Source organism: Lissotriton helveticus, chromosome 5_1 (assembly GCF_964261635.1).
Source record: "Lissotriton helveticus chromosome 5_1, aLisHel1.1, whole genome shotgun sequence".
Taxonomy (NCBI): Eukaryota; Metazoa; Chordata; class Amphibia; order Caudata; family Salamandridae; genus Lissotriton; species Lissotriton helveticus.
The window spans coordinates 143,155,185-143,183,161 of record NC_136065.1 but is presented as its reverse complement, the minus strand read 5'-3'; the positions used below and the strand labels follow the sequence as shown (position 1 = coordinate 143,183,161).

The 27,977-nt window shown below is 48.8% G+C and overlaps 1 protein-coding gene across 6 annotated transcripts in view; it reads left to right on the top strand.

Annotated features, from left to right (window-relative positions):
* The window catches only part of SEC16A (SEC16 homolog A, endoplasmic reticulum export factor), a 421,944-nt gene that overhangs the window by 119,052 nt on the left and 274,915 nt on the right, over window positions 1-27,977 (top strand). For all 6 annotated transcript variants that reach the window (XM_078641918.1, XM_078641921.1, XM_078641919.1 and 3 more), the window contains exons 13-14: window positions 475-556; window positions 731-848. In XM_078641918.1, the coding sequence (XP_078498044.1) occupies window positions 475-556; window positions 731-848 (200 nt within the window). The remainder of the gene's footprint in view (window positions 1-474; window positions 557-730; window positions 849-27,977) is intronic.

Below are 27,977 nucleotides of genomic sequence, written 5' to 3'. Positions count from 1 at the left end.
TAAAGTGTTGATTTTTCAAAGTGAAAAGTATTTTTTAATTAAAATGTACTTACCTTATTACGAAGACCGGAGTCTTAAAATAAAGTACAGACATAGTATATTTTTATGAAATTGGTCCGGGTCTACTTCTTGAGTCGTGTGTCCATTATTGATTGTGTGTGCAATAAATGTCTTACACTCCTTAGGGGTAAGGCTGCTCACCCAAACTACCACTCACAGAGGACTTTGGGTTTTACATTGATTCCCTGTTCACGTTTGGGGAGCCCCTGGACGCTGTGCACGGTATTACCACCTAGTGATAATATTGTGTACAGAACTTGCTTCCTAGAAAAGCAATCTGGTGAATAGTGAGTTAAAGAGTTATGTAAAGTAATACTGTCACACTTTCAATGCTTATTTTTCTGAAGCTTATGAGTACCTCGAATAAAAAGTAATTATTGTACAGTAATGCAGCAAAAACCTTGTCTCATTTAGATTTGCCAACAGCCTCCCAATTAATGATCCTCTGCAGACTGTTTACCAGCTCATGTCTGGGAGAATGCCAGCTGCGTCTACGGTGAGTTATGCTCTTAATAAATAGCTGAAGCCTCTGGTATGCCGATATTTATGCACTTTCAAACGTATTACTTTGGCACAATTGATAAATCCTGCTTTACGACATGAATTGCTATAGAACTGATTTTGCCTTGTGCATCTCCCTGTTTTTTATCTTTTCTGTTTCCCTTTTTAGTGCTGTGGAGATGAGAAGTGGGGTGACTGGAGGCCTCATCTTGCCATGGTGCTGTCTAACCTAACCAATAATATGGATGTGGAGACTAGAACTATTACCACTATGGGTGACACTCTTGGTAACCAAACTTTCTAAATATATATTAGTGGGTGATTGAGTGAGCACATTTATATAGTGCTTTGTCACTAATTTAACCATCTGTAGTTGGTGACCAATATACAAGAATGGGCTGATTGGTAGTTTTTTTTTTTTATTGGCATTTTGAGTAATTACACAACCTCACAACCACAGAACCAGCCAGTTAGTTGTTACAACAATCATGAACCATGGTGTAGGCGTATGTCATATAATAATACAGAAACACAATGGATGTTCACGTTCCGCTAGTAATAAAATAAGACACACAGTCAACATGCTTGAAGTGTTTGAGGGACTCTCAATACCTAGAAGAAAATAAGTCATACCTAAATACGCAAATCAAAAAACGTCAGGAGAGGGGTTGGCCTAACGGCTAAGGCGCTCGACCTCGGACCTGGGGATCTGGGTTCGAGTCTCGGTAACGACGCCAATAACCCCCTGTGATTCTGGGCAAATCACTTAATCTCCCCGTGCCTAAAAAAAAAAAAAAAAAATGAAAGTGTGTCCTCATGTAACGTAACTGGTGCTTTGTAAAGCGCTCTGATAACTGATTCTGTACGGTTCTAGTTCGCGCTATATAAAACTCTACCAAAAAAAAAAAAACCTACCACTAGAGACATAAAGTCTTTTATCCGTTCCTTGATTTACCCCTTCTATCTCAAGTAACATAGATGTATAAGCTTACCATTTGATGCGAAAAAAGCGAAGTACCCTCCCATCTACTCCGGGGGATGTGCAACAGCGGGGAGTTCGGCTTCCGTATCCTCCCTCTGCGACGGAACCCACTGCAGGAAGGGGTAACAGATGTCACAAGGGCGGGAAGCAGGCGGCATGAGCTCCCAGTATGTTACCAATTGTGTGTGGCCATACACTACATCGGCCAGCCAGCCCTTGATCGAGGGCGCTCTTCTCCTGCCCCCGCGCAGTGCCACCCATCTTTTAGCAAATAAGAGGAGTAAAGCATGCAATTTGCGTGTTTTGGGTGGAGTATTTTTGACATATCCCAATATACCCAGTTCCGGGGACGGAGCATCCGATCTCCCAACAATCTGATTCACTGAGATAAAAATCCAATAGTCTGCAAGTGCCGGGCATGACCAGGCCACGTGTAAAAAAGAAGCGGGGGAAAAACCACACCTCCAACAGTCGTCCCTAGCTCTAAGTCCCATCCTGTGCAGGCTGATGGGTGTCCTCTACAACCTGTGGAGATATTTAAAATGTATCAATCGCAGTCTATAATTAGGCGAGAGTTCCGTAAGCTGTCCGCAACAGAATTCTCATTGGTCTATGGCTAACGGAGACTGGAGTTCATCATTCCAGTGTTGAAAGGACTTAAATTGCACCACAGGCACAGTGGCCTGCATCTGCCTATATAGCCTGGTGACCAACCTGCGGGGAGACGGAGAACCCACCAGGTTTTCCAATGTAGGGAAGACCGGGGGGGGGGGCGGGGCGGGCAGAAAGTCATCGCTAATTGTGCGGCAAGCCGCACGCAGTCTGTGTTACAAAAACAGTTCTGAGAAGGGCACCACCTGCCCCTCCTCTGCCTCTGGAAATACATCAGCAAAGGTATAGAAGTGTAGTTTCTGTTCCAAGGGCCTGCTAACCCCTCCTGCAATGCATGGCAACATCTGGTTTTGCTACAACGAAAGTGAGGGAGATTATAACACCGGGATACCTGCCCTTTTGCGCAGCTCTTCCCACACCCAACATAGCATTCCGGTAGTATCTACATCTCCTCTAGGATGCTTCACCATAGCACATATAGCTACCTTCAGCGGGACAGGCGCAACTTTATCTTGCTTTACCGCTACATGGGGCTGGAAGGGAGTCTGATGGATCCAGAAGTGCAGAAACTGGGCCTGGGCACAAAGCGCATATAGGTGCATGTCTGGGGCACCCAGGCCACCCTGATTCAAAGACAGTGATAACGCATCCCAAGAGACTCTAGCCTGTCTATTCGCCCATGCCAAGGTTACGAGATGTGATTTGAGCGTATTAACAAAGTGCGCTGTGAGTGGGATTGGAATATTCGCGAACAAATATAGAAATTTGGGTAAAATGACCATCTTAGCCAAGGCTATCCTGCCAGTGAGGGACAGAGGCAGCCCCGCCCATATCTTGACCTTCTCCTCTAGCCACATGACAGCTCTACCAAAATTCAAATTCCAAATTTCCTGAATATCCCGACTTATCCATATACCCAAATATTTAACCGCGTCTGCTTCCCATTTCCGTGGGTACTCTGAGAAAACCTGCGGGGTACTGTCCGTCAATGGAAAAATTACTGATTTTGACCAGTTGACAGAGATCCCAGCCAGTTCGCCAAATCTAATTAATTCACCTAGCACTGAGTCCAAATTGACCTCCGGGTCTACCAGGTATGGAATGACATCATCTGCATACAACGATATTAGAAGGCACCTGGAGCTAAACCCTATGCCTTGCGCCGTATGGTGTTGTCGGATGCGGGCAGCTAAAGGCTCCATAGCGATAGCAAACAGTAGTGGGGAAAGGGATCAACCCTGCCTCATGCCACGCGAAATAATGAAAGGCTCAGGTACCAAGCCATTCACCCTGATTCTTGCGCTGGGTTGTGACTATAGGAAACTGATTCTGTTAATGAAGAGTGGACCGAACCCCATACACCCCAATATAGCAAATAGGTATGGCCATCCAAGGGTATCAAAGGCTTTGGTGGCATTCAAAAACACCACCGCAGCATTGACTGTCGGGTGCAGATAATGTAGTGTTGAAAAAATTGTCCTTATGTTGTGTGAGGTCGACCTACCCGGGACAAACCCTGACTGGTCAGAGAGTGCTACCATAGGGAGCAGTGGCTGTAAACGGTTAGCAATTAATTTGGCCAGTATTTTGACATCGACGTTTAATAGTGAGAGAGGTCTATAGGAGTCCAACTCCCCTTCAGGTTTATCAGGCTTTAACAGTGTAATAATCATGGCTTCCCTCATGGTCTTAGGTAGTGTTCCCACCTCCAATGCCTCCTCGTATACCGCCAATAGTCTGGGCGCCAACACCTCAGCATAAGTCTTATAAAAGGCCGTGGTCAAGCCGTCTGGGCCAGGAGCCTTGTCCAGAGGCAGACTCCTTATGTCCTGGTCAACAGCTTTCATGGTTATCGCGAGATCCATATACTTTCTGTGAGTATTATTAAACCAGACTAATGCAATCTAATCCAAACTAAAGGATTCCAGCCACTCGGGACATATCCCGTGGGCGGTGGTGTACAAGTTGGAGTAAAAACCTGAGGAGGTATTTAGAATTTCCCCATGACCCCTAACCATGGTGTCCGATGCAATGTGTACCTCGTGGGTATATAGGTCGTGAACTTGGGTGGTCGAATCATGCCCGTCAGTGTGCGTCCCGGCCTCTCCCCCTCCCCATATCTCCAGGTCTCCGCATATTTACTCAGGAATTTCACCTCACGATTTGCTTCCTCTGCGTAATCCAACAGCTTTGATTTCAATAGACCAGAGGTTTCCAGATCTCCAGACGCATAAAACTGTGTTTCAAGATCTTTTATGCTAGTCTCAAGAGATGCGAGCGTGCCTCTTATAGCTTTTAATACACCCGCCTGACGGGCAATGCATTTGCCCCTTATGACTACCTTAAATGCCTCCCAAAGCGAGGCTTCGGTATCCACTGACCCAGTGTTTAGCTCCAAGTAATCACTAATATCCTGTCGGATCTCCTCCTTAAAGGCTTTGTCTAAGAGGGCATGTGGTGGAAGACGCCAAGAAAATGCACGCCTCGGCTGGTTTGGGATCAGTAATTTCAATAAACAGGGAGCATTGTCGGATAACGAGCATGGCATGTGCTCTACTCCAGTAGTCCAAGTAGCCACATTTCTAGAAACCAACCAGAAATCCAAGCGAGACCATGCACTACGGTGGTCGGAAATGCCAGTACCCTCCCTCAGTGATTGGTGTCTGGTGCGCCATTATTGCCTTCAAAGCAGAGACAGCTGCCGGGTGCAGAGTCCGGGCCGCTCCACGCCTATCGAAAGCATCGTCAATGACAGCGTTAAAATCCCCACCCCATATTATCGTATTGCGGCCAGTCACCCTGACTTTCATCCATACATTGTTAAAAATGTCTGGGGAGTCAACATTGGGACCGTACACAGCCACTATATATGCCACCTAGAGTACCCTGTATCATAACGTACCTGCCCTCTGGATCCCCACTAAACAACCCCACCTTCCAGTCCGACCCCCGTTTTACCAACACAGCCACCCCATGTGCATAATTCGAGGTATATAGCCGAGTAGGCATGACCCCAGCGCCTATGGCGGAGTCTCTGGGAATGCATTGTGTTTAAATGTGTCTCGTGTAATAGGCAAATGTCAATGTTTATTTATTTATTTATTCAAAGTTTTATATAGCGCGAACAGGATCCTTACAGATATCAGAGCGCTTCACAAAGACAGGGTAGGGGCAGTAGGAGTCAACAGAGATACTGGGAACAGTATAAAAGTCAATAACATGATAATAACATGGATAAAACAACAATAATATGGTAACAATAACAATAACATGGTAATAACATGGATAATAAAAAACATACATAAAACCAATCCATATACAATCAGGTAAGGAAGTAATATAGGACAGCACAAGTCATTGATCCCAATACAGAGGTGTTCAGGTGGATCAGTAAACCAACGTGTATCATATCTTGGTCGGTAGTAAGAGAGTAGCGTAGTAGTGCCACTCTACAGGTAAAGTGTAGTGCCAAGGGATAGGGTGAGCAGTGATACAATGCAGAGTCTCTGAACCAACATCTATAGCGATCAGGAGATCTTGGCCAGAAGGATGGTTTTCACCTCTTTCTTGAAGAGTGCCGTGGAGGAGATCAGCCTGGTTTCAGGAGGGAGCGCATTCCAGATCCTGGGTGCCATTCCTGAGAAGGAGCGCTTGTAGGTTTTCGCTTTCCGGAATCTACGAGGTTTCAGGAGTAGATTTTTTTGTACTCCTATTGGTTCTCGAACCTCCTGATATAGACAGCTTTTGAGCGAGGTAGTTGGGTGCCTTGTGGTGCACGGCCGCGTGTGTCATAACTGCAATTTTTAGCTGTATTCTGGCTTCAAAAGGCAGCCATTTTAGAGACTTTAAGTCTGGGGATATGTGCGAATGCTTTCTAGAGCCAGTAATGAGTCTCGCGGCAGCGTTCAGGGAGGCTCTTAAGGGTGCTGTTGTGGATAGCGGGAGACCGCTGAGGGCCGCAATTCCGTAGTCAATTCGAGGGATGACTAAAGCTTGTACAGCAGTTTGGAAGTCTTTGGCCGGGAGGAAGGGTTTAATTTTCCTCAGCGTGTTAATTTGGAAATTAGCTGCTTTTGTGGCTTTGATGACGTGCTGCTGCATGTTGAGCTTAGCGTCGAGTGTGATGCCTAGGGATTTCGCCGAATCCACGATGGTAGGTTGGACATTGAGTTCTGTTAGGTTGTTGAGCCAGGTTTGGGTGGAGGAGGTTTTCGCCGGGGGTGAGATGAGTAGGAACTCAGTTTTCAGAGCATTTAGTTTGAGGTGATTATTGGCCAGCCAAGATTGGGTGTTAATAAGCGTGGAATTCAGATGTTTGATATCTTCCGGGGATTGTAACTTTAGATAGAGTTGTGTGTCATCGGCGTACATATGGAATTGAACATTGGATGCTTGAAGCAAGGTGGCGAGCGGTTCCATAACGAGGTTGAACAGTGTAGGGGAGAGGGTGGATCCTTGTGGAACACCTAGATCTGCAGGCATAGGTGTAGATAGCACATTGTCGATCTTGAACCTCTGAGACCGATTGTGAAGGAAGGACGAAAACCACTTGAGAACAGTTCCCGATAGCCTCATTCGAGTATTTAGCAGCTCCAGCAAGTTCTCATGTTTGACCGTGTCAAATGCTGACGAGAGGTCAAGAAGGATGAGGAGGCAGGACTCATTGCGATCCAGAATTTGGAGGGCGTCATCAATTATGTGTGTCATAGCTGTTTCCGTGCTATGTTTCGCTCTGAAACCTGATTGATGAGGGTTGAGGAGGTCAAATTGATCAATGTGTTTTGTTAGTTGGAGTTGGACACATTTCTCCAGCAGTTTGGCCAGGGTGGGGATATTGGTGATGGGCCGATAGTTGTTTAGGTCAGACGGATCAGCAGTAGGTTTCTTGAGTATAGGCGTGACTTGCCCCACCTTAAGGGAGTCTGGAATGTGGCCTTGCTGCAAAGAGCTGTTGATGATCTTGGTCCAGAGAGGGAGGAGCAAGGGGGTAAAGTCTTTTACAGTATTAGCAGGTAGAGGGTCTGTGAGGTGATTAGAGGGCTTCAAGGTGCAGAGCAGTTTGTGTATTGCTTCTTCCGAATGTTGTGGCGTGTTAGATAAGCATGAACCAATCTTGACTTTCGATCATCATTATGCCCTCTCACATTCCAAGTTAAGCAATTCAAAACATTACCAGACGTGTGCACAGCTTTACAGTCATTCCCATCTTAATTAGCAACAACGTGATGTGGATCGTTCCAAAATGACAACGGCCAACCTCCAATTCACATATACACTGGCATTTGAACAACAAAACTGACTCCCCGTACCCCCTCCCACCCACCGCCCAGTCCAACCCCCAATTAGGTTGCAGATTACCCATCCTAATAATAGAACATACCGCCCAGAGGGTCAGCAAAAAAGGGAAACTTCCCATGAGGGCGTAGCTTTGTCGGCAAACTACCTTGTATTGTACAAGGTGGCCGGGAGATCTGCGGACAAACCAACGGTCCGGACACAGGAGTTGCAGAACTATAAAAGATAACATGACTATGAGCAAGAAAACATGTAGTTACAATTAGAAGAAGTCTTCTCTTAACCCCCAGCATAGCAGCACAATACTTTCAACCTGCTGGAAAGTACGATACCCAAATCAGTCATTGTCACTCAAGTGTCCTCCTGCTGCTTCCGTCACATCCAGTTGTCCTTTATTCTTCTTCTCTCCTATGTGTTTCGCGAATTTCAGGGCGGATTTTGCATCGATGAAGAAATGGGCAGTTTAATCAAAGGTTACCTTTAGCTTAGCTGGATACAGCAAGGAATATGGGATCTGAGCCTTCATAAGAATTCGCTTCGCTAGGAGGAATTCCCGCCTCGCCGCCTGCACAGCCGGAGTGAAGTTCGGGTAGAATGAGATCTTGTTTCCTTTATGCGTGATCTGGCCCCTCTCCCTGGCCAATCTCCGGATACGGTCTCTGTCCTGATAGTTCAAGAGATTCGCTATAATCGGCCTGGGCGGCGCACCAACAGGGGGTCTCTGTCCCAGTGATATATGCGCCCTCTCCACCACGAAGACTGCAGATAGGTGAGGATCGAACAGTTTGTGCAGCAAGTCCGCCACGTAGGTCTCCATCTTAGATATGGTGGAATACCAGTTACGCGGAGGTTGTTGCATCGCAATTTGGCTTCTAAGTCATCATTTTTGGCTCTTATAACCCCCAGAAGCTTGTCCATGTGTAGCAGTTGTTCTTTAGTTTCTGCCTGGAATTCATGAAACTTATTGTGGCGATTTTCCAGTGCGTCAAGTCTCGTCTCATGCGTGGACACCTGTGTCTTTACAGTGTCCAGTTGCGACGTTAATGTGTCCAGTTTAGTGTCGATGTTGCGGAGACTAGATCGCATCTCCAACATGATCCTCCCTACTGATCCTCAGCATAGGAGTTGCATGGATTCTCTGCCTGCTGCTCCTGTTCAGAGTCCGCCTGTCTAGTGGAGCTCTTGTTTTCAAAGTTCAGTTTCGGCTGTTTGGCATCTTGCTTGCCCATGACCACAGAGCCAACAGGTACGCGATAGGAGAACACAAGGCGCACCCACTTGTAACCCTCAAGACCAGAATGGGAGCCCCACGAAGTGATACCTCTGCCAGTAACCTCACTTGTTAGCCTCGCTGTGCATGCCTCTCAGAACTCCAGTGTGCCAAGCCAATACCACCGCACCTGGGGTCACCGCCAAATCGCCCCATGCGTAGAGGAGCAGGGCTCCGCGACCTCCGCAACGGCAGGTATGAAGCGAGCCTCCGCCCGGGCCCCTGCAGCTGCAACAGTGCACAATGGGCCACTATCCACCAAAGCCCCGGGAAAGCCCGGCTCAACCCTCAGGGGCTCAGGACAGAGACAAGGCTCAATATATGTACCTCTTGAGACCCACCCCCACCCCCCCTCCAGCAGGCGGACACCTATCCACTTCGCCGCAGCACGGGGTCAGCGGCCACGCAGCACACAGCGTCTCCAGATTTCTGTGCAACCTCCACCAGCCAGCAAACCGTGAGCGGCCCCACAGAAGAATGAAGGCACAGGTAAGAATGGCTGGAGCTCCTCCACAGCTCGATGGTCCCACATACACGGACACACAGGCCCAGCAACACAGCAGCCCCAGCAGAGAACGCAGGCGGTAATCTCTGCCGCCACAAAATGGCGGACCCGGGTGAGCCCTTAATCTCTCCCCGGGCACCGAAATATGCGTGCCAAGTGCACTGGCAAGGCAGGGGAGTACGCACTTCCTCCAACCCCCACCTTGCACCCTCCGATACACGCACCTCGAGTCTTGCTGGTTTCATGCAGGCAGTGTACTTCCAGCACACTCTGCCCGCTGCGGTCCGGTTTCAGCCACTCTACAGAATTGGGTCAACGGGGGTCCGTATGACCAGAAAGTGATTGCGCCGTCCAGGGCTCATTGGGCCTCCAGCAGCCCCCAGTGTCCGGACCGTGAGGTGCCCCGGGGTGTGCGGGTCATTTTGCCACAGTCGGTAGGCGGGACCCGTCGCAGCAGCCACAGGCCCACTGGTCTTCAACAGCCTCGGGTCGATTTATTGCACGTCTCAGCAGCGGCCCAGCGTGGTGACGCCACAGCCCTCAACGTCTCTATCTTCACTCGCCCAGCTCCACGCAGGATTCAGACATGGCTCTCAAACTTCTCCAGCACGTAGCTCATGTCGTCCGGCAACCTTCTAAAGAACCTGGGCGACCCAGGGAGAATCTGGAGTGCAGGATGGATGTATGATGTTACAACGCGATCAAAATGATCGCGGTACATCACAACGCGTCTTTTACAATGCAAGTCATCGCCACGACTTGCGCTGTAGGGTGCTGGACTTAGGAATAGTAAGATTTACTATTCCAACTCCAGCCTACGTACAGGAGGGAAGGTATTGGAATAGTAAATCTACTATTCCATAGTCTAGAGCGCCCTCCAGCGCAAGTCATGGTAACGACTTGCGTTGTAAAAGACACGTCGTAATGGCACCGCAGTGTTTTGACCGCGTTGTGAAGGATGTTTACCGTGCAGGATATAGGCAGGATTTTTACCCGGCCAGTGGAGCGCGCTAAAGAGGGGACCATTCCACTGCGCAGCCGGCTACACCCCTCCCCGGGCTGATCAGTAGTTAATGAAATTGTCCGGCAACCAACTGGAAACCACCTTAACTCTCCTACAGTTTGGAAAGCTCATGAGGTACTTACTTATAGGGCTTTGCTGTTTCAAGGCAGACATTTGTTTCTTTTTGTCACAGCAGAGTACAGCAGTAAAATGTTCTATAAGCTTACAGTACTTGGTTAGATCGCTAAATTGGCGAATGTGTCAATTTTAAATATTTCAGTGTGACCTAAAGTCAAGGGTTCAGATTCTAGTGGGTGCAATCAGTCTTTCATGCTTCCAAGCTAGATTTAAAATGAGTGCCATTGAACTGAATAATTAACATCAATTATGGGTGTCCAGTGATGCAACAGATAGTGAAGTGTGATGTTAAAATGTCATCTTTAGATTCACTTGATGTGAGATCATTCCAGCAGCCAGGCCTGGTTGAGGGTATTGAAAAACTCACTTTGTACACGTTCAGGCCTCACTGAATGGCAGTCTTTTTAAGAGGCTCCATTATCGTTAAGAGTGCCTCAAGCTTTTGCTTTTCACCTTCCCTTTTTAGGTCTCGCCCTGGAATTCGCATCCGAAGGATGCGTCCAGGGTCGGAGACTTATAGCGAGCTGACACGGGGGAATGACGGACAAAAAACTGTCACGCGCTTCTCCCCGGCTGGATTCAGCTGCTTGCACGCGCACCAACATTCACGCATGCGCACATCACAGGCACACGCATACACAGCACTCGCGCATGCGCACATACACACGCGCTGCTTACTTTCACTTTGCAACCCCCCCACCAGTCATCGGATTTTTTTACACACGCACGCATGCATGCATACATACACACACACAGACACACGCGCACGCACAGGCACACACGCACACACAGGCACACACACAGACACACACGCGCGCACATGTCCCCTCCCCCCCTCACACCCCACTCACCGAGTTCTTTTCGTGTGTCCCTCTCTCCTTCCCTCTCTCCTTCGGCAGGCAGCGGCAGGCAGCGGCAGGCAGCGGGTCATCCTCAGCAGCAGGCGGGGCTCTCCACGAGCACAGGAGCCACGCTAGCTGACACGCTAATCTTCCGGCAATCTTCCGGCTGACGGGCACAGGAGCGCGGGGTAGGCTCCCGCCTGCTTCCTGTCTTTTTGCGACCCCGCCCCCGTCCCAACACAGGTTGCCTGGCTTCCTGTTCGAGCCGGGCTGCGGCGGTGAGTTTTTGCACAGGGCACACGCTAACCCATATACCCGGCTGTAGCTACGCCCTCTATGCACACCTCATCAATCAATGAAAATGTACTTAGTTGGATATGGTTGTTGAAAAGATTATGCAGAACGGTGCAGTAAAGTGTTCGGTAGAATGTCGCCTTCAGTAAATTGAATGGAAACGAGTGACGAATCTCTGTGGGTAAGTGCGCATTATTTTGTGCCAACGTTTTTTTGTCTTCAAATAGCCTTTTTAAAAATGCGCTCATCTGCAAGATTGGGAATTTTAAAAAGCTGCTCTTTGTAATGTTTATCTATTAGTCGACAACTGCTTTTATTGGTGGACTTTGGAATGTCGCTAGAATTATGGAATATCAATCAAATATCCAAGAAACAAATCAAGGGTTTAAAGTGAAAGTAACCGCAAGTAAAACATTGCGCCTAGAATCCTGAATGTCTAATCTATGAGCATCGAGGTCTCGGTTTGCATAGATCGGGTTATAGCCATGTGTGTTCCATCACTTGGCTTAACATAGAATGAATATTCTTATGCTGCGCATTCGCCTTTTTATGCAAAGAAAATTAAAATAGCGCATAAATAAAAATAAAAACATTGCCATTTACAGTACTAGTAGCTTAAACTTAAATAATGCGAGACCTATTGCATTGCAAATGCTTGTTTAGTGTTGAGCTTGCGAAAACATAACCTAGCGCATGCGTATTGTTAACAAAAAAGGGCTCGGAACCCACCCATTGCTTACAATTTGTTGGCTTGTAGCACTCTTTTCCATCCTTGTAACTGGTCACTGCAGGCCTAGCATCATTTCCAGTCTTCTCTTTGGCCCAGGGACCATACACTGATTGATTCAAATAAATCAGTGCCCACCCTCTGCTCCCAATATGATTGAGGTACTATTTTGTTCTTTTTAACATCTAGTGCCCTGCAAACAGAAGGGGTATGACTGGCAAAAATGTGCCCAGCACGACAAACAAAATTGATACTTTTTGTTTTCTAGAGTTAACTTTCTCTTATTTTGCCAAGTCTTTTTGCACTCATGTTTTGTTTCTTGCTTGTAGGCATTGTTCTAAAAAGATGACTATTATCTTGTTCTATAGAGTGCAAAGCAACATAGTTTCATTTTCGTGTCATTTTTTAAATTATGCAATGCAGTACACCCCAATCCTCCCCACCCCACCCAAATTCAATCCGCCCAATTCCAATCCACGCCAATTCATCCCACACCAATCCACTCAATCCAATCCACACAGTGGCGGTGACTCCGTTAGAGCGTAGGCGTGTTGCCGCACTTGTGTTATGGACCTCCTGACTCGCAATTAATGTGAGCAAAGTGCCATTTATAAAAGTGCTCCGGTGCAGACTGTGTTTGGATGTGACTTTAGGCAGCGCAGAGTAGTAGGAGGCTGTCTCGCTCTCTCCCCTTTTAGTGTGGCATGGACAGAGACAGTCACAGGTGTCTTTGGTAGCTGCTAGTTTTGCTATGGGCCTACAGCACACATTTGATTTTAAAAAGAGCTTTCCATCCACAGTAAATAAGTTCGAATTGCCTGGTTTCCAGCTACTTTCAGTATCTGCCTGTTGTGAATTCCAAAAGTATCCGCCCCCACCCCCATGTCTCCCAAGGCAGGCCCTCAAGTGTCACATGTAAAGTTGTATTTTATTTAACGCTTTTGGTTTGTATTCACGTGCTGCACAACACTAGTGAACACCACAAAGGGAAAATAGGTGTTCGGGGTGGGTGTAGCGGACACATGAGTGGTCGGAACTACATTTGTTCAGATCAAGAAGTTGCCAAGAGGGATTTTGTCATATTGAATAATCATAAATCCGAAATGGTATCTGAAAGTAGGCCATTCAAGAAAATAAATGAAAAACAATGTTTTTTTGGTTGTCTTTAATGTGGAGTCTCTGGTGCAAATTTCCTCGACTGGCCTAAATGCCTTTGAGAATGCTTTTGTGGGAGACACCAAAATGTTAGTATCATTGGAAAATACCATTTAGTTCCATTTAACAAAAGGCCAGTATAATCAGTCCTCGTACAGGTGATTTGGGGATACATATATTACGCAGCAGGAAATGTTTGGTAGACCGTTGTATATACTGCCAACGTGTCACAAGTTGCAACGTGGCTGCTGGTCATAAGGCAGTTCTCAAATAGTCAATAAATAAGAGTGATTTTGGGCATACGCTTGTGCCAGTTACTGTAAGTGTTCGATAGAGATGACCGTGCATCTCTGTAGGAAGTAGTTTTGCCAAGGTGAACTACGGAATTTCCTTTTGAATGATAAAGATGGCAAAAGTTATATATGAAAGAGAAATGTTATTGATAGATTCCTTACCTTAGAATATCCCCAGGCGTCCGACTGGATCCGGAACGTTTTGCGTAGCAGTACCCCTGCGCGTCAGTATGTGGTGTCCTGCGGCTTCGCGTCCGTCGCTGGCGTCCTATGTGCTGAGATGATGTCACGGACATTACTTCGGCGCCACCCATGCACGCTGGCATCAGTTCTTTCTTTTTCCGCGCCAGTAAGCGCAGATCGAGTTAGAGCACGTAGCCTAGTAATTTTTTAGGTCTCGGCTAGCGTTGCTGTGCACATGCGCAGCTCGTTCGGCGAGATTTTATGTTTTTGTGTAGCTTCAGTAAAGAGCTTTAAGCCCTACCCCTCTTTTCCATTGGCCGGTGTCACTGTTTATGCTAAACGGTGGCCAGCCATTGAAAAGAGCTTTTTATGACGTGGACTTTTGGCTTCCCAATGCTTACAGCGCGGTCCTCCTTTCACTTTCGGGACCATGCTTGTTTGCTAATGCAACCTGCCGATCGAAACAGCTTGTGACCATCGTTCAGTGTACCAGTGAGTACATGTCCATTTCATAAACTTTATTCGTCACTTAAGTCATAAAAGCAGAACATAAAATACACATTTCCCAATATATAAAATACCATTAAAATGTATACAATAAATATTTAAAAAGAGATTAAACTACAATGGACTTTTGTCGAATATTATATATACTTCAATTCATAAAATCCCTAAAAACTCATCATATATACAGTCCAGGATGATATTACACAAAGCTCAAATAACTGGTACATCCCCTATATTTACAGCTAAAATGGGTAGATGGATATTAAATTATCATTTCACTGCCATAAATGTTTTGCCCGAATTACCCATGCCCATTTTAAAAAGTTGGCCACAGCTATAGCAATTGGGGGACTGGGGTCTGTACATAGAATTCTTAATGCCTCTTCATGTCTGCGGGTGCCAATCATTTTACAAATAGGTTTCACCCACATCGATCTAGGAGCAGCATAAAGGGGACAAAAAGATGACTTATAGACTCTTGTACGTCTGTGCACCTAGGGCATTTATCATTGTCGTTTTCTCCTGCCCATTTGGCTGTAAATTACCTAGTTGGAAGGGAGCCTACTCTAAGTTGGAAATGGAGTTTACGGTCATACTGCTTCTCTATGGCATCCCAATATAATTCGAGCTTCGGTTGAGCCTTAAATTCCAGAAAACGACCTGTTAGATGTAAAGAAAGACCCTTTATACGTGCTTTTAAATTAACCATCTCCCATTAATTTGCCTTCAGAATTTTTTTTTAGGGGAATACAGCATTTGCAGGGTTGTTCCAGAGTTCCCCCATTCCCAGGCTGAATAACAAGGACCTAATGGCCTTCAGCCAATGTATTTTGTGGGAGGAATCTTTGGCAATTATTTCCTTTAGACCCCCCGCATAATGCTGTAATTCTCCTGTGGTCCATATCCTGCGCCAATAAAGTATCGGACGCAGGGAAGCAAGATCTTGGACAGATTATTTTCCAAGATCCCACATTAGTGGGGTCAGCGGGGTGCTTTGTGGAACGCTAGTGGCTTTTCTCAAAAATTCGTTTTCCGCTAGCATCAAATTCCTTAAATTTTCGAACCCCCAAAGTTCTGCTCCGTAAAGGGCTGTACTTAGCACCTTCATTCCGTATATCTCTAATAATGGGCTAATGGGTTTTGAAACTGAGGAGTTAAACCTTTTGAGAAGAATACCTGCCTGCTGGTGATGTTTAGCACTGCTAGATCTAATTGGCTAGTCCATCCCAGATCTCTCCGGAGGGTAACCCCCAGGTAGATAAAGGCGTCAACCCGCTCTAGCGGGGATTTATTCATATATATATCTTCCCTCTAAAAGGTTTAGCAGACCCAAGGGGCTTACGGTCAGTAAAGACCATAAACTTTGTTTTCGCTGTATTTATTTCAAGGCCCCGAGCCAAGCAAAAAAGCACCTTAAGGCACATTGAAGCCTACTTGGCGTTTTTGAGATTATCAAGGTGTTGTCCGCGAACATGAGGATCGGGACTCGCCCACCAGACATAGCAGGGGCATCGGTCGGGTCCAAGGAGAGAAAATCCGCCAGCCCGTTCACTAAGAGCGAGAACCAGGTAGGCGCCATAACGCAACCTTGCCTCACCCCCCGCTCAACAGGGAAGGGTTCTGTAACCTCTCCCTGGCGTCCCCACTGAAGCCGAGCGAATGTGTCCTCATGTAAGCGAACGATCAAGCTCAACAACTCAGGGGCCATCCCTAGCTCCTCCAGGACTCGCCACAATTTGTTGCTGGGAACCAGGTCAAAAGCCGCCCTTAAATCCACAAAAACGGCATATAGGGTACCTTTCTCCAGAACCACAGTGCGCCAATGTAGGATAATACACCGGAAGACCTGATCTATAGTACTGGTCTTGGGTCTAAAGCCAGCCTGGAGGTGGCTCAAGATGTTATCATCCATCCAGGTCTGGATTTTCCCCAATACCAGCCGACCCATGATTTTTTTGGATGGAGTCAATCAGGCTGATAGGCCTATAATTGCCTGCTGACGACTTGTCCCCTTTTTTATAAACGGGCACTATTTCAGCACCTTTCCACGAATGTGGAATTTCTATCCCTTGAGCTAAGGCATTTGCCAGGTACATAATATATAACCGCCATCTATTTCTATCATTTAGGAATAGGTCGGCGGGTACGCAATCCATACCTGGAGCGCGTCCCTCAGTCACTAAATCCAACGCCCTATCTACTTCTCTTACAGTGAAGGCGGCCTCATTGTAAAAAATATGGACATAAGTCCCTTCGCTATTGCCAGCTTTACTACTAGCGTATTGCGGCTTGAAGTAATCTACCCATGCGCTTTGAGCAACATTATTTTGAGGGCTCTCCCGATGCCCACACCTGTCCCATTTAAAAAGATTCCAAAAAAGTTTTGGATTCTTGGACTCGCATGCCGCTTTAAGGTCCTGCCACCTCCTCTCTTCCCATGCTTTTTTGCAACAGACTGTTTATGCCTATAATTTGCTCGAGCCACCTTTATTTCGCTAGAATCTTTGGTTTTTAGTGCTAGGCCCAGTCCCCCCTTTCTTGACGGCATGAACCATTATACCAACTCTCCACTTTTCAAGGTTGGGCTCTGTTACCTTTACTAGGTTTACAGAAGTAAGTTTTTAGTTTGGTGAAGAAGTTATCATGGGCGTCCACAAAAGGCTTATACAAGGACCCATGCGTTATGACCACCTGCATAGTTGCTAGGACACCTTCCAAATCTAACTCAATATCAGTCATGATATTCTGATGCTCTACAACTTGACACCACTTAAGGTGGCGCTCATCAATTGTTATTGCTAAGTCAGGCGGAATAGATCCCCTGGACATTTCGTCCACTTTATGTAAACCCAGGTTGAACACCGCGGTCAGGGGGTTGTGGTCACTCTCGATGCGAGCCATTACCTCCATGTCGAGAAGAGTGTACCACAGCTTGTGAGGAACAAGTAAATAATCGATATTACTTGCCCTAACACCATTATCAAAAGTTTCCTTACCCATCCTGTCCGACAATGTTCGGCCATTAGCAGCCCTCAGCTTGTTCCCCATGCAGAGTCCCTTCAACTGAATTGCATCCTCTGTCCATTTTCCTATAGGTTTAATTTCCAGTTGAGGGACTCCCCACCTACAATCCTCATCCTCTGTTAGATGCATGTCATCAGGACCAAATGGCTCGAAAGTGGTATTAAAATCTCCGATTAATGGCAATACATTGGTGAGGGTGGCCTGAAGCAATATTTCCAAAGCTGTTACAACTTCGGATTTCCTACCACCTGGTAGGCCCCTGGCATAAACATTAAAAATATCCATTTTTAAATTTGACGGAAAGCTAAACCTAACCGCAAGAATGTCACTACTTGTCACAGGGAGTAGTTGGGTATGACACTTGAAGCTCTGCCTAACCCATACCACTAGCCCACCCATAGGACGTCCTGGTAGTTTTTTAACCGCAGGGACAAAAAAATTCAAATAACCCACTTTGAACATAGGTTCAACCGCCCAAGTCTCCTGTAAAAGACAAATATCAAATTTGTCAATAAATTCCATCCAAGCGGGTGAATTAAGTTTAGGCCCCAAACCTGCCACATTTCATGAAATAAAAGATGTCTGGCATAATGACCCATCAGATCTGAAAGCAAAATCTCCCAACACAGGAGATACACTAGGGGCTTGGTACGCAATATTCTGCTTTGGTAATGGGCACTCTCTTTTAATCACCGCTACATTACCTAGACATATGTTATTTTGCCTGCAGCCACCATTCCCTTCCTTCCTACTTCCCTGGGCAATCACTTGCCCTGTCCTCCTATCTACATCTTTCCCAACTCCTGAGGCTATACTATTCAAAATGGGGCTTTGGGACACATACCGTCAGTCACAATCCCCCAACCCCGACAAAGCATCAAATCAATTGAACAGCCTTCTCCCAGTAAAAAAGTATCCCTCTCAATGGAAACGGGGGGCCATAAAAGTAAGATAGGGGGAGTGCTTGTATCCCAGGGGACCGGTTATTTTGAGGCCAGTTACAGATGTGATTAACACACCTCCAGTCTCTGAAGTTGATAATGACACAATACCCCGCCACCGACTTACAACTCCTTCCTAACCAATTCACCCTCCTGGCAAACAGAATTTCTGCATGCATATTAATCGGCAGTGTTCGATACTTATTAAGCCAGAAGGTGCACTTATTTTTAAGATCAACATGATCTCCTGGGTCAATGAGGGAACCCCCACCAGGACTACCACAAATGGGGCTGATTCAGGAGGGAGATCAATGTTAGGTAAGGTGGCTACACAATGTGCCATAGGCATCGAAGACACATTTTGCTGTGTGGCTACCGGTCTGCTCCCAGCTACCTGGTGCGTCCTTTTGCCCAGAGCTTTATTCCCAGCCTCTGCCATAGTAGGAGGCGGGAGAACCACGGTAGACACCATGGAGTAGAACTGTCCCCCCCACCCCCCAATACGGCACCAACAGTAAATGTACAGGAATTTATATAGCGCAAATCACCAAGCGGTTTCTAAGCGCTTGCTTATTGAACCCGTCCTGGTATTCCCCTGTGAGATAACCCCGGCAGGGTATCCGCAAGGTGAAAGCCAGGCATCCCGCCGCGAGGGGCCGTTGTGGAGATTAAGCAAGCTATTGCCCAGAGTCGCACAGTGTGAACCCGTGAATCGAGTAGGCACCGGAGCGAGAATTGTCGAGTCCATGGACATTTTAGGACTCAAGACCCTGCTGAGCCGGGAATTGAACCCTGGTCCCGGGCTGACCTCTGCTTCCAGGTCTGCCTCCTCTAACCAGTGAGCCACACTTCTCCACAGTTCTAGATTGGGTAGAACTTTGGGCTATAATTGTTTTCTGCGGACCGATTGGTGCACTGGACCGAGATCCCACCTGCTTCTGGACTGATGCAAGCGAAAGTTCGAGGCACACCAATCCATTTTTAATAGAGTCCAGCCGATCATATATTGGATGACATAACTTCTTGAAAGTGCCCTCCAGTCTTTTCCAAAACAATGGACCAAAATCAAAGTGTGCTTCCTCCCCCACAGATGCTTGATGACCATTATGCCCTTCTTTGGCAGGTGATACAATCCGAGTAGGGCTAATAAATGACGGAACCACAGGATCCTCAGCGGATGCAACTTTTTTGGCGGTTTTCGCTTTCCTTCCCCCAGCTTGCATTGGTGCCAGCGCTAACCCCCCTCCCCCTCCTGCTGAGCAAATCCAGATTTTGCATGGCAAGCTGAAAGAGTTTTAACATTAGGGGAGGGGACGCTTCTTGCAACACTATGAGAGGCCATACCCCTAGGGGAATTCACGGGTGTATCGAGGATGATCACTGGTTGTGGTGATAAACTTCTCTCCTCCACCCCTGAAGGAGGAAGCGTACCCTGGGAATCAGCCTGTTGATATGAATGTGATCTAGCCCTTGCCAGATTTCCCAGAGAAGATCTCTTATCAAAGGGAGTGTCCAGGGATAGTCTCTTTTCTGTTAGTTCAATATCCTTGGCCAAAGCTGATGATACCCTGATAAGAAAATTATCCAGTGTGCCCAATAATGAACCTCCAGTGAACTTCCTGCCATTTAAATCTTCATTCGGGGAGGTAGCCATGCTTGCTGGGGAGGGGTTACAACTTTACACTTTTAACTTGCAGGATATATCACACCAGGACTTTTAAAATGGATCACTGACCTTGGATGGCTAGAGTGGATGTTAGTGGGGATTGCTCGTTCCGTCCTTGTCCATTCTTGAATGGGCCCGCCCTTGGCCTGGGCTTTGCCCAGCTCGTCCCGCGATGCGGGGGGCTGGTCCCGTTAAATGCGCCTCCTGGCGCGATGTTGCAGCGTCAGTTACGCCGCGCTGCTGGGGCTGCTGGGAAGTATAGTCCCAGCGCGGCTGCGGCGGCTTCTGTGGCGTTTGTTCCTTTACCAGAGGATCAAAAAGTGCCCCGCTCCTTCCTTGCGGCCCACAATGACTCTTGGCAGTGGCGGCAAACTTCGAGAACTCTATTATATGTCACAAACGTGTTGCAATTCATACCTCGTTCTGTAGTCTAAAACTCACCCTACCACACTGTACTCCCAACAAATACACTCCACGACAGTCTACTCCCTTACTCTGGCACTTTACTCCCCACTCTACAACACTCTCCTCCCTGACACTCTACTCCCCTACTCCACTCAATGACACCCCAAGCCGCTAACTTGTAGCCATGCCGAACAGCAACCCCTTGGTCAACAACATCACAAAAACACATTGCCAAAGCCAATAGCTCTGTACCAAATCTTTTTTTTTTTTTACTGTTTTTGAAGCATCAGATCTGGTCGATACAGGCTCTGCTATTCGGCTTCCTTTATTTCATAACTTTCAGTGTCTCGGGTGCGTGTCCAAGAAGTAGTCAATATACGTCTGACTGCATGTTGATATTCAGTGGGTCCAGTAGCCCAGCCCTGTTTTGAATACAAGATCAAAGTTGTAGACCATTCCCAAAACATCTTTTTCTTGAGTTTGTGGGCTCCATTTCCTACAGATGTTGATTAGGAGAGCTGCACAGTATGTTTTTAATTCAAAGTAGAAACCATGTTACCACTTTGGACATGAACTCCGAATCTCAAACTCCGATGGCGCTACTTAAATTGAAGCTGTGTGCTATTGAAAGATTGATTATAAATCCAACAGCTGTTCAATTATTGGAACCCTGGCCTGCACCTGTTAACAGTGGCTGCCCCAAGGCATGAAAACCCATGTGAAGATCAGGACGACACTCTGGGAGACTGGTACCCCTTGAAAATAAAATGCTGACTATGCGGAATCCTGATGAATCAAAGTTTTTAAATACTTAATTCAGCAGCCATGCCATAGGTCTCAGATTCATTTGAGGAGAGATGCACTTCTGGTCTTTTCCCACTCACCACGCCACCTCAGTTTGGACACAGCCAGATTCAAATCAGTCTTGACTTTGGGAAAAGTCCAGCTCGAACTGCCAAGCCAGGTCCTCCCTGCACTGGAACACAAGCAACCCAGGACCGGTTTCACCTAAATTATGGGCTCATCAGTCGGGTATAGCTTGGTTCTATTGACATAATGTGCATGAGACAGGCGTCTGGGCATACCCATGCGAGTTAGGGTGGTACAAGAAACGCACAAAAGGTGATAGGAGGAATACTTGCAATTTGTTTAACCATTGGCAGTTGCATGGAGTAGCCCTCAGTCCACCATTCTTCTACTTACCGTTCCACCTCAGTTTAGACCCAGCCATATGCAAATCGATCTTGACCCTGCTCCTCGTGGGAACAGTCCAGCCCGAACTGCCAAGCCAGGTCCTCCCTGAACCAGAACACAAGCAACCCAGTACCAGTTCCGCCCTAATTATGTGCTCATCTGCTGAGGGTTGTGGGTCTGTAGGGGGGTGCAGTTTGGGAATCACTAGTGCCTTTCACTTCTAACACTAAAATCCATTTTGAAACAGGCCCTTTACCCACAGCAAACTAGGAAACCGAAATCTGGTAGGACAAAAGTAGTGTCTTGCAGCATCCAGACAAGGGGGTACGTAAAAATTGTCCTGACATTCGTTTTGCTCCCTTTCAGGGGCAACAGTTTTATTTGTTGCTCAGAGAGACCTGTTAAGCAGGATTTGACACTGTTGCGCCAACAGGATGGTTACTCTCACCCTCCTGCTGCGCACCGGCCATCTCTGCCCCAATCACAGTGCCCTGTTTTGTGGTTCCTGGGAGGAATTTCACATCTCATTAAGGACTGCAGGCAGTCTGGTAGTTTGCAGACGTTAATGCTAATTAGGCTTCTGAAAGCTCAGCAAGGTAAAGAGTAACTTCCTAAAAGTTGCATTTCCAATGTATTTAAGAAAAATCCCACTTTACCATTAGAGTGGATTTCTTATTAAATATAACAATAAGTCATTGAATGTTGCCCGCAGCTGGTACAGGTTAAACCTTATAGATTAAAGTATGATATTTATGCTTTCACTTTTCCTATGTACTAGTTACAGCCTGACCAGTGACAATGTGTAGCCTTGTTGCTGGGGGAACATGCCATTTCTAATCTCACAAATATTAATCAAATATAAAGCACCCTGCATGTGGGCAGCGATGTCCGCTTAGGTGTTGTTTATTTAATAATTAAAATCATGTTTTCTACCTGTCAAAAGGGTGATTTTGACAGGATAGACTAAGCTATATTTTTGCTTCTACTGTAGTGGATGCCACAAAAGGTGCTGAAGTCCATTAGTGACATTTAACTTGCCATATCATGGATGTATTTCTGTACCGTATAGTATGGCCTTACTGGAATAATGTGCTAATCTAGGTTTAACCCAATTTTGACACGTTTTCAGGATCAGAGTACATATACTGGGTAGCAGTGTCCCATTGTTTTAAAATAATATTTTTATCAGTGTCTGTGTGAACGTATGAAAACAACATTTCACTGTAAGCAGCAGTAAAGCTTAGACATCGTACATCAAACCACTCTATGTGAGACCTACCCGGAACACCCACATGTGGCCTACTAACATTCCACCCCACGTCCTCGGGTACCTTTTGGATGGGCTTCCTGGTGAATTCAAACTTTTCAGTGGGGGTTCGTAATCGTTGATATGATTCAAAGTGTGCTATTTTTACCCCATTTGTTTAGTGCAACCACTCCACTCATATAAAACGTTCTCGGCCAACAAGCACAAATCCATATTTTTTCCAGTCATCAAGGTCCGATGGTTCTGTGCTGCCCCAAATGTATCAATGTTTTTCTTTGGCATACTTTGGCCATGAACCATCCAAATTTTCAGATATGTTGGGGCTTCACTCTCACCCCATATGTTCAACACACATCTGAAAGAGACACGTTAGTGATAGTTCCTTACCTTAGAATATCCCCAGGCGTCAGACTGGATCCGGACTTTTTTTGCCTAGCAGTAACCATGCGCGTCGGTAGTCGTCGTCCGCGGCTCCGCGTCCTTCGTGGGCGCCGTGATGACATCGTCTGAGTACTTACACGCCGCCTCTGCATGCTGACGTCAGTTCTTCTTTTTTCCGCGCCAGCAAGCGCTGATCCGGAAAAAGTGGTACCCTTAGTCTATTTTTGACTAAACTTTTTCGATCATTTTTGATCTACTTCGATGTCTGTACGACTCCGACGGTGCCGGTAGGGATACCCGGGTTCAAACCCTGCGCCGACTGCGACCGACTGATGCCGGTTACCGACCCCCATCGCCGGTCTCTTCATTGCTTAGGCCTCGACCACGACGACAAGGCCTGCTCCGACTGTCGAGCCCTGACGTCTAAGGCTAGGCGGAAGCGGTCCCGCAAGCGACTCGAGCTCCGGCAGTCGGCCCCGCGCCGCTCGAGGTCCCAGTCCGCGAGGAGGTCGAGGGACTGGTCGCGGGGACGGAGCCACCCTGGCTCCGGGAGTTGTCCACGGTGTTCGGGCTCTTCAGGTAAGCACAAGAAGTAGAAGAGACGTCATCACTCTTCTGACTCCCCCCGACGCTCACGCGATGCGGCCGGGGGTTCGGGCGACACCGCCCACGCGGCTCCGCTGGAGCCGCAGGTGTTGCGGCCTGCTCCATACCCGCCGGTCCCTGGGCAGAATGCGACGCCGGGGGATATTGATGACTTCCTCATGGCCATGAGGTCGCTCCATCCTCCGTCTGGTTCCGCGGCGCCTTCGGGCCAAGCGGTCCCGACTGGGTCCCCACTCGGGCCAGGTGCTCCGGCCCCGGTGCTGTCGGCAACTTCGGTCCCGACGCCGAAGGGCCCCACTGGATCAGTTTCCGGATCTGGGTCGCTGCCAGTCGACCTCACCGGTGCCGGCCCCAAGGGTGTCGCCCCAGGCGCCGTCCCAGGACGACGCCGTCCCTGGTCCTGCCCTCGGTCCGGGGTCGGAGCGGCGCGCCGCCGATGGGAGATTTCTATTTCTACGACCCGGCCCCATCCTTTGAGCCTGAGTACCAGGCGATGGGTGACGAGGGGGACTGGGAGGGGTCTGAGGACCCTCTGGCACGTGAGTGTCCGTATTCTACGGACTGGACAGGAGAACTTGGGGATGCAAGTGGTCTGGACACTTCGCCCGACACTGGTTTTGTCTCCCCTCCTAGCGTGGCTACGGAGGAGGGGGCTGCCTATAGCGTGGTGCTGATGAGGGCGGCCAAGGCCATGGGCCTTGAGCTCCCCTTCGCGGCCATGTGAACTAACCTCCTCACTGAGGTCCTTAAACCGCAGGCAAGCTCGGCCGAGCCTCTGCTGCCGTTTAATGAGGCCCTATCAGACGTTCTTCTGGGCACTTGGTCCAAGCCCGCCACCGGTCAGCCTGTGGATAGGAACGTGGCCAGGCGCCACCGCCCGGCTCCGGGCGACCTTTGCTTTCTGTGTACCCACTCCACTCCCGAGAGCCTGGTCATCCAGGCCTCTAATTCCCAGACCGCATTCCCGTCTGCTCCCCCCGACCGGGAATCCAAGAGGTACGAGCAATACGGAAAGAAAGTATTCTCCTCCCTGAGTTTAGGATTGCGGTAGTCAATACCGCATGCCTCTTGGGCCGCTACACCCACTCTCTGTGGGATACGGTCGCGGACGTGCTGTCAGAATGCCCGGTGGAGGTCCGGGCTAAACTCGGCCAAGCCCTTGTGGAGGGTCGAGATGCGGCGCGTTATTCCATCCGGTGTGGGCTAGACACTACTGACTCACTAGGCAGAGCGTGGCAGCGATGGTGGTGATTCGTCGCCACGCTGGGTTGAGGTCCGCCAACTTCTCGGCTGATGTCCAAAACACACTTATGGACATGCCGTTCGATGGCCGTTGCCTCTTTGGCGACAAGGCAGACCATGCGGTTGAGCGCTTCAAGGACTCCAGGGCTACGGCCAAGTCCTTGGGCCTCTCGGCCCGCGCCAGCAAACGGCTGCCTTTCGCTCCTTTCGTGGCCAAGGAAGGGGCGCCCCCACACGTCCTGCCAGCCACGGGCTGCAGACTACCATCCAGCGCAGTGGCGGACGTGGAAACCGCCGTGGCGGCGGTCGGGGACAACGGCGAGGCCAGTCCACACCTACCCCTGCAGCATCCGCCTCAAAACCCTCCTAGTCCGTGCCTTCAGGCCCATGTGACGCCAGTGGGGGGCAGGGTTCGCCATCACCACCACCACTGGCGCACTGTCACTTCGGACAGGTGGGTGCTGCTAATCGTCCGAAGGGGCTACTCCCTCCCCTTCGAGGCGTCCCCTCCAGCCATGCCACTGCAGTACCACCGCGTGTTGGGGGATCACTTGAGACTTCTACAAGAGGAAGTTACGGCCCTCTTGGCCAAGGGGGCCATCGAGTGCGTTCCTGGGCCAGAAGTAGGGTGTGGTTGTTACTCCCACTACTTTCTGGTACCCAAGAAGGGCAAAGGGGGCCTACGCCCCGATGTACGTTGTTACAACGCATGCTTTTACCACGCATGCTGTAACAACGCAAGTTTTAAAACGCATTCCATTACAACGCATTACACTGGGGGGTGCTGGAATGTGAATAGTTTCATTTACTATTCCAACACCAGTCCCCGTGGACACTAGGGAAGGTGTTGGATAGTAAATTAAAACTATTCCCTATCCTAGAGCGCCCCCCAGTGTAATGCGTTGTAACGGTTTTCATTTTAAAGTCTGCGTTGTAATAGCACTGCCTGCTAAAAGTTGCGTTATAAAGGTTGTTCCCCCCTACGCCCTATCTTGCACCTACGGAACGTCAACGGCTTCCTCCGGAAGGAGAAGTTCAAGATGCTGACATTGGCTCAGGTCTTAGCTGCCCTGGACCATGGAGAATGGATGGTAGCGTTGGACTTGCAGGACGCTTATTTTCACATCTCCGTCCTGCCGGCCCACTGGCGTTACCTGCGGTTCACGGTAGGCCACGAGCGCTTTCAGTTTACCGTGCTCCCCTTCGGCCTTACCAGCGCCCCACGGGTGTTCACGAAAGTGATAGCGGTGGTCGCAGCTCATCTGCGCAGGTTAGGGGTTTCACTCTTCCCCTACCTCGATGACTGGTTGTTGAAGGCGGGCTCGCCCCAGACTGTAGTCAGCCACCTCCAGACTATGGCCGACCTCCTGCACCTGCTGGGGTTCTCCATCAATGTGCCGAAGTCACACCTGTGTCCCTCTCAGAAGCTCCTCGTCATCGGAGCGGTTCTAGACTCGGCGCAGTTTCAGGTTTATCCTCCCGAACAGCGGGTTCCTGATATTCAGGCTCTGATTCCGATCTTTCAGCCTTTGTCCGGTTGACGCTACGGCTTTTGGGGCTGATGGCCTCCTGCATCCTTCTGGTGCATCACGCCCGGTGGCAGATGCGGGCTCTGCAGTGGGACCTGAAGTTTCAGTGGGCCCAGCATCAGGGCAACTTGTCCGACCATGTCTTGATCTCGGAGGGCACTGCAAGACAGTTGCAGTGGTGGCTCACGGACCGTGATTGGGTCAGCGGCAAATCCCTCTCCCTACCCCAACCGCAGCACGTAGTTGTGATGGATGCGTCCCTCCCGGGCTGGGGGGGGGGGGGGCACATGGGAGAGGCGGAGATCAGAGGCCTCTGGTCTCCGGCGGAGTCCCGGCTCCACATCAACCTTCTGGAGATGCGGGCGATCCAGCTTGCAATGAAGGCATTCCTCCCCGGGGGAGTGTAGTGCTGGTGTTCACGGACAACACCACTGCCATGTGGTACTGCAACAAACTGGGCAGGGTGGGGTCGTGGACCCTATGCCAGGAGGCTCTGCGCCTCTGGCAGTGGCTGGAACATCAGGGCGTGACCCTGGTGGTTCAACACCTGGCAGGTTCCCTGACGCCAGGGTGGACGAACTCAGCCATCGGTGCATGATGGATCACGAATGTCGTCTGAACTCGGATGTGGCGCAAGGCCTCTTTCAGAGCCTTGGTTAGATCTGTTCGCCACAGAAGAGAAAGCGCAATGTCATCAGTTCTGCGCGTTGGAATTTCCAAGGCGGCACTCGCTCGGAGACGCTTTTCGTTGCGAGTGGAGTTGCGGTCTATTGTATGCCTTTCCGCCTATACCACTTCTGCCCAGAGTGCTGAAGAAGATCAGGCGCGACCGGGCCCAGGTTATCCTTGTGGCTCCAGACTGGCCACGAAGATATTGGTATCCAGAGCTACTCAGCATGTCTGTCGATCCCCCGATTCGTCTGCCTCTTCAGGAGGGCCTCCTGTTGCAGCAGGGGACGGTCCTCCACCCGAACCTGTCCAGTCTCCACCTGAACCTGTCCAGTCTCCACCTCCATGCTTGGAGATTGAGCGGCGACAGTTGAGGCCATTTGACTTGCCTCCTGAAGTCTGTAATGTCATTCTGGCAGCCAGGCGTCCCTCCACAAAGTCGGTATACGCCTGCAGGTGGAACAGATATGTGGCATGGTGCACAGCAAAGGCTGTGGATCCACTCTCTGCCCCCCTTTCTGAGGTTCTCCTCTTCCTTCTTTCTCTTGCCCAGCAGGGCTCTGCTCAAGGCACTATCAAGGGCTACCTTTCTGCCCTTTCCGCCTTCTTAAGGCTACCTGATCAGCCTTCTTTGTTCAAGTCCCCGATTGTTAACAGATTCTTAAAGGGCATCACTCATATGTTCC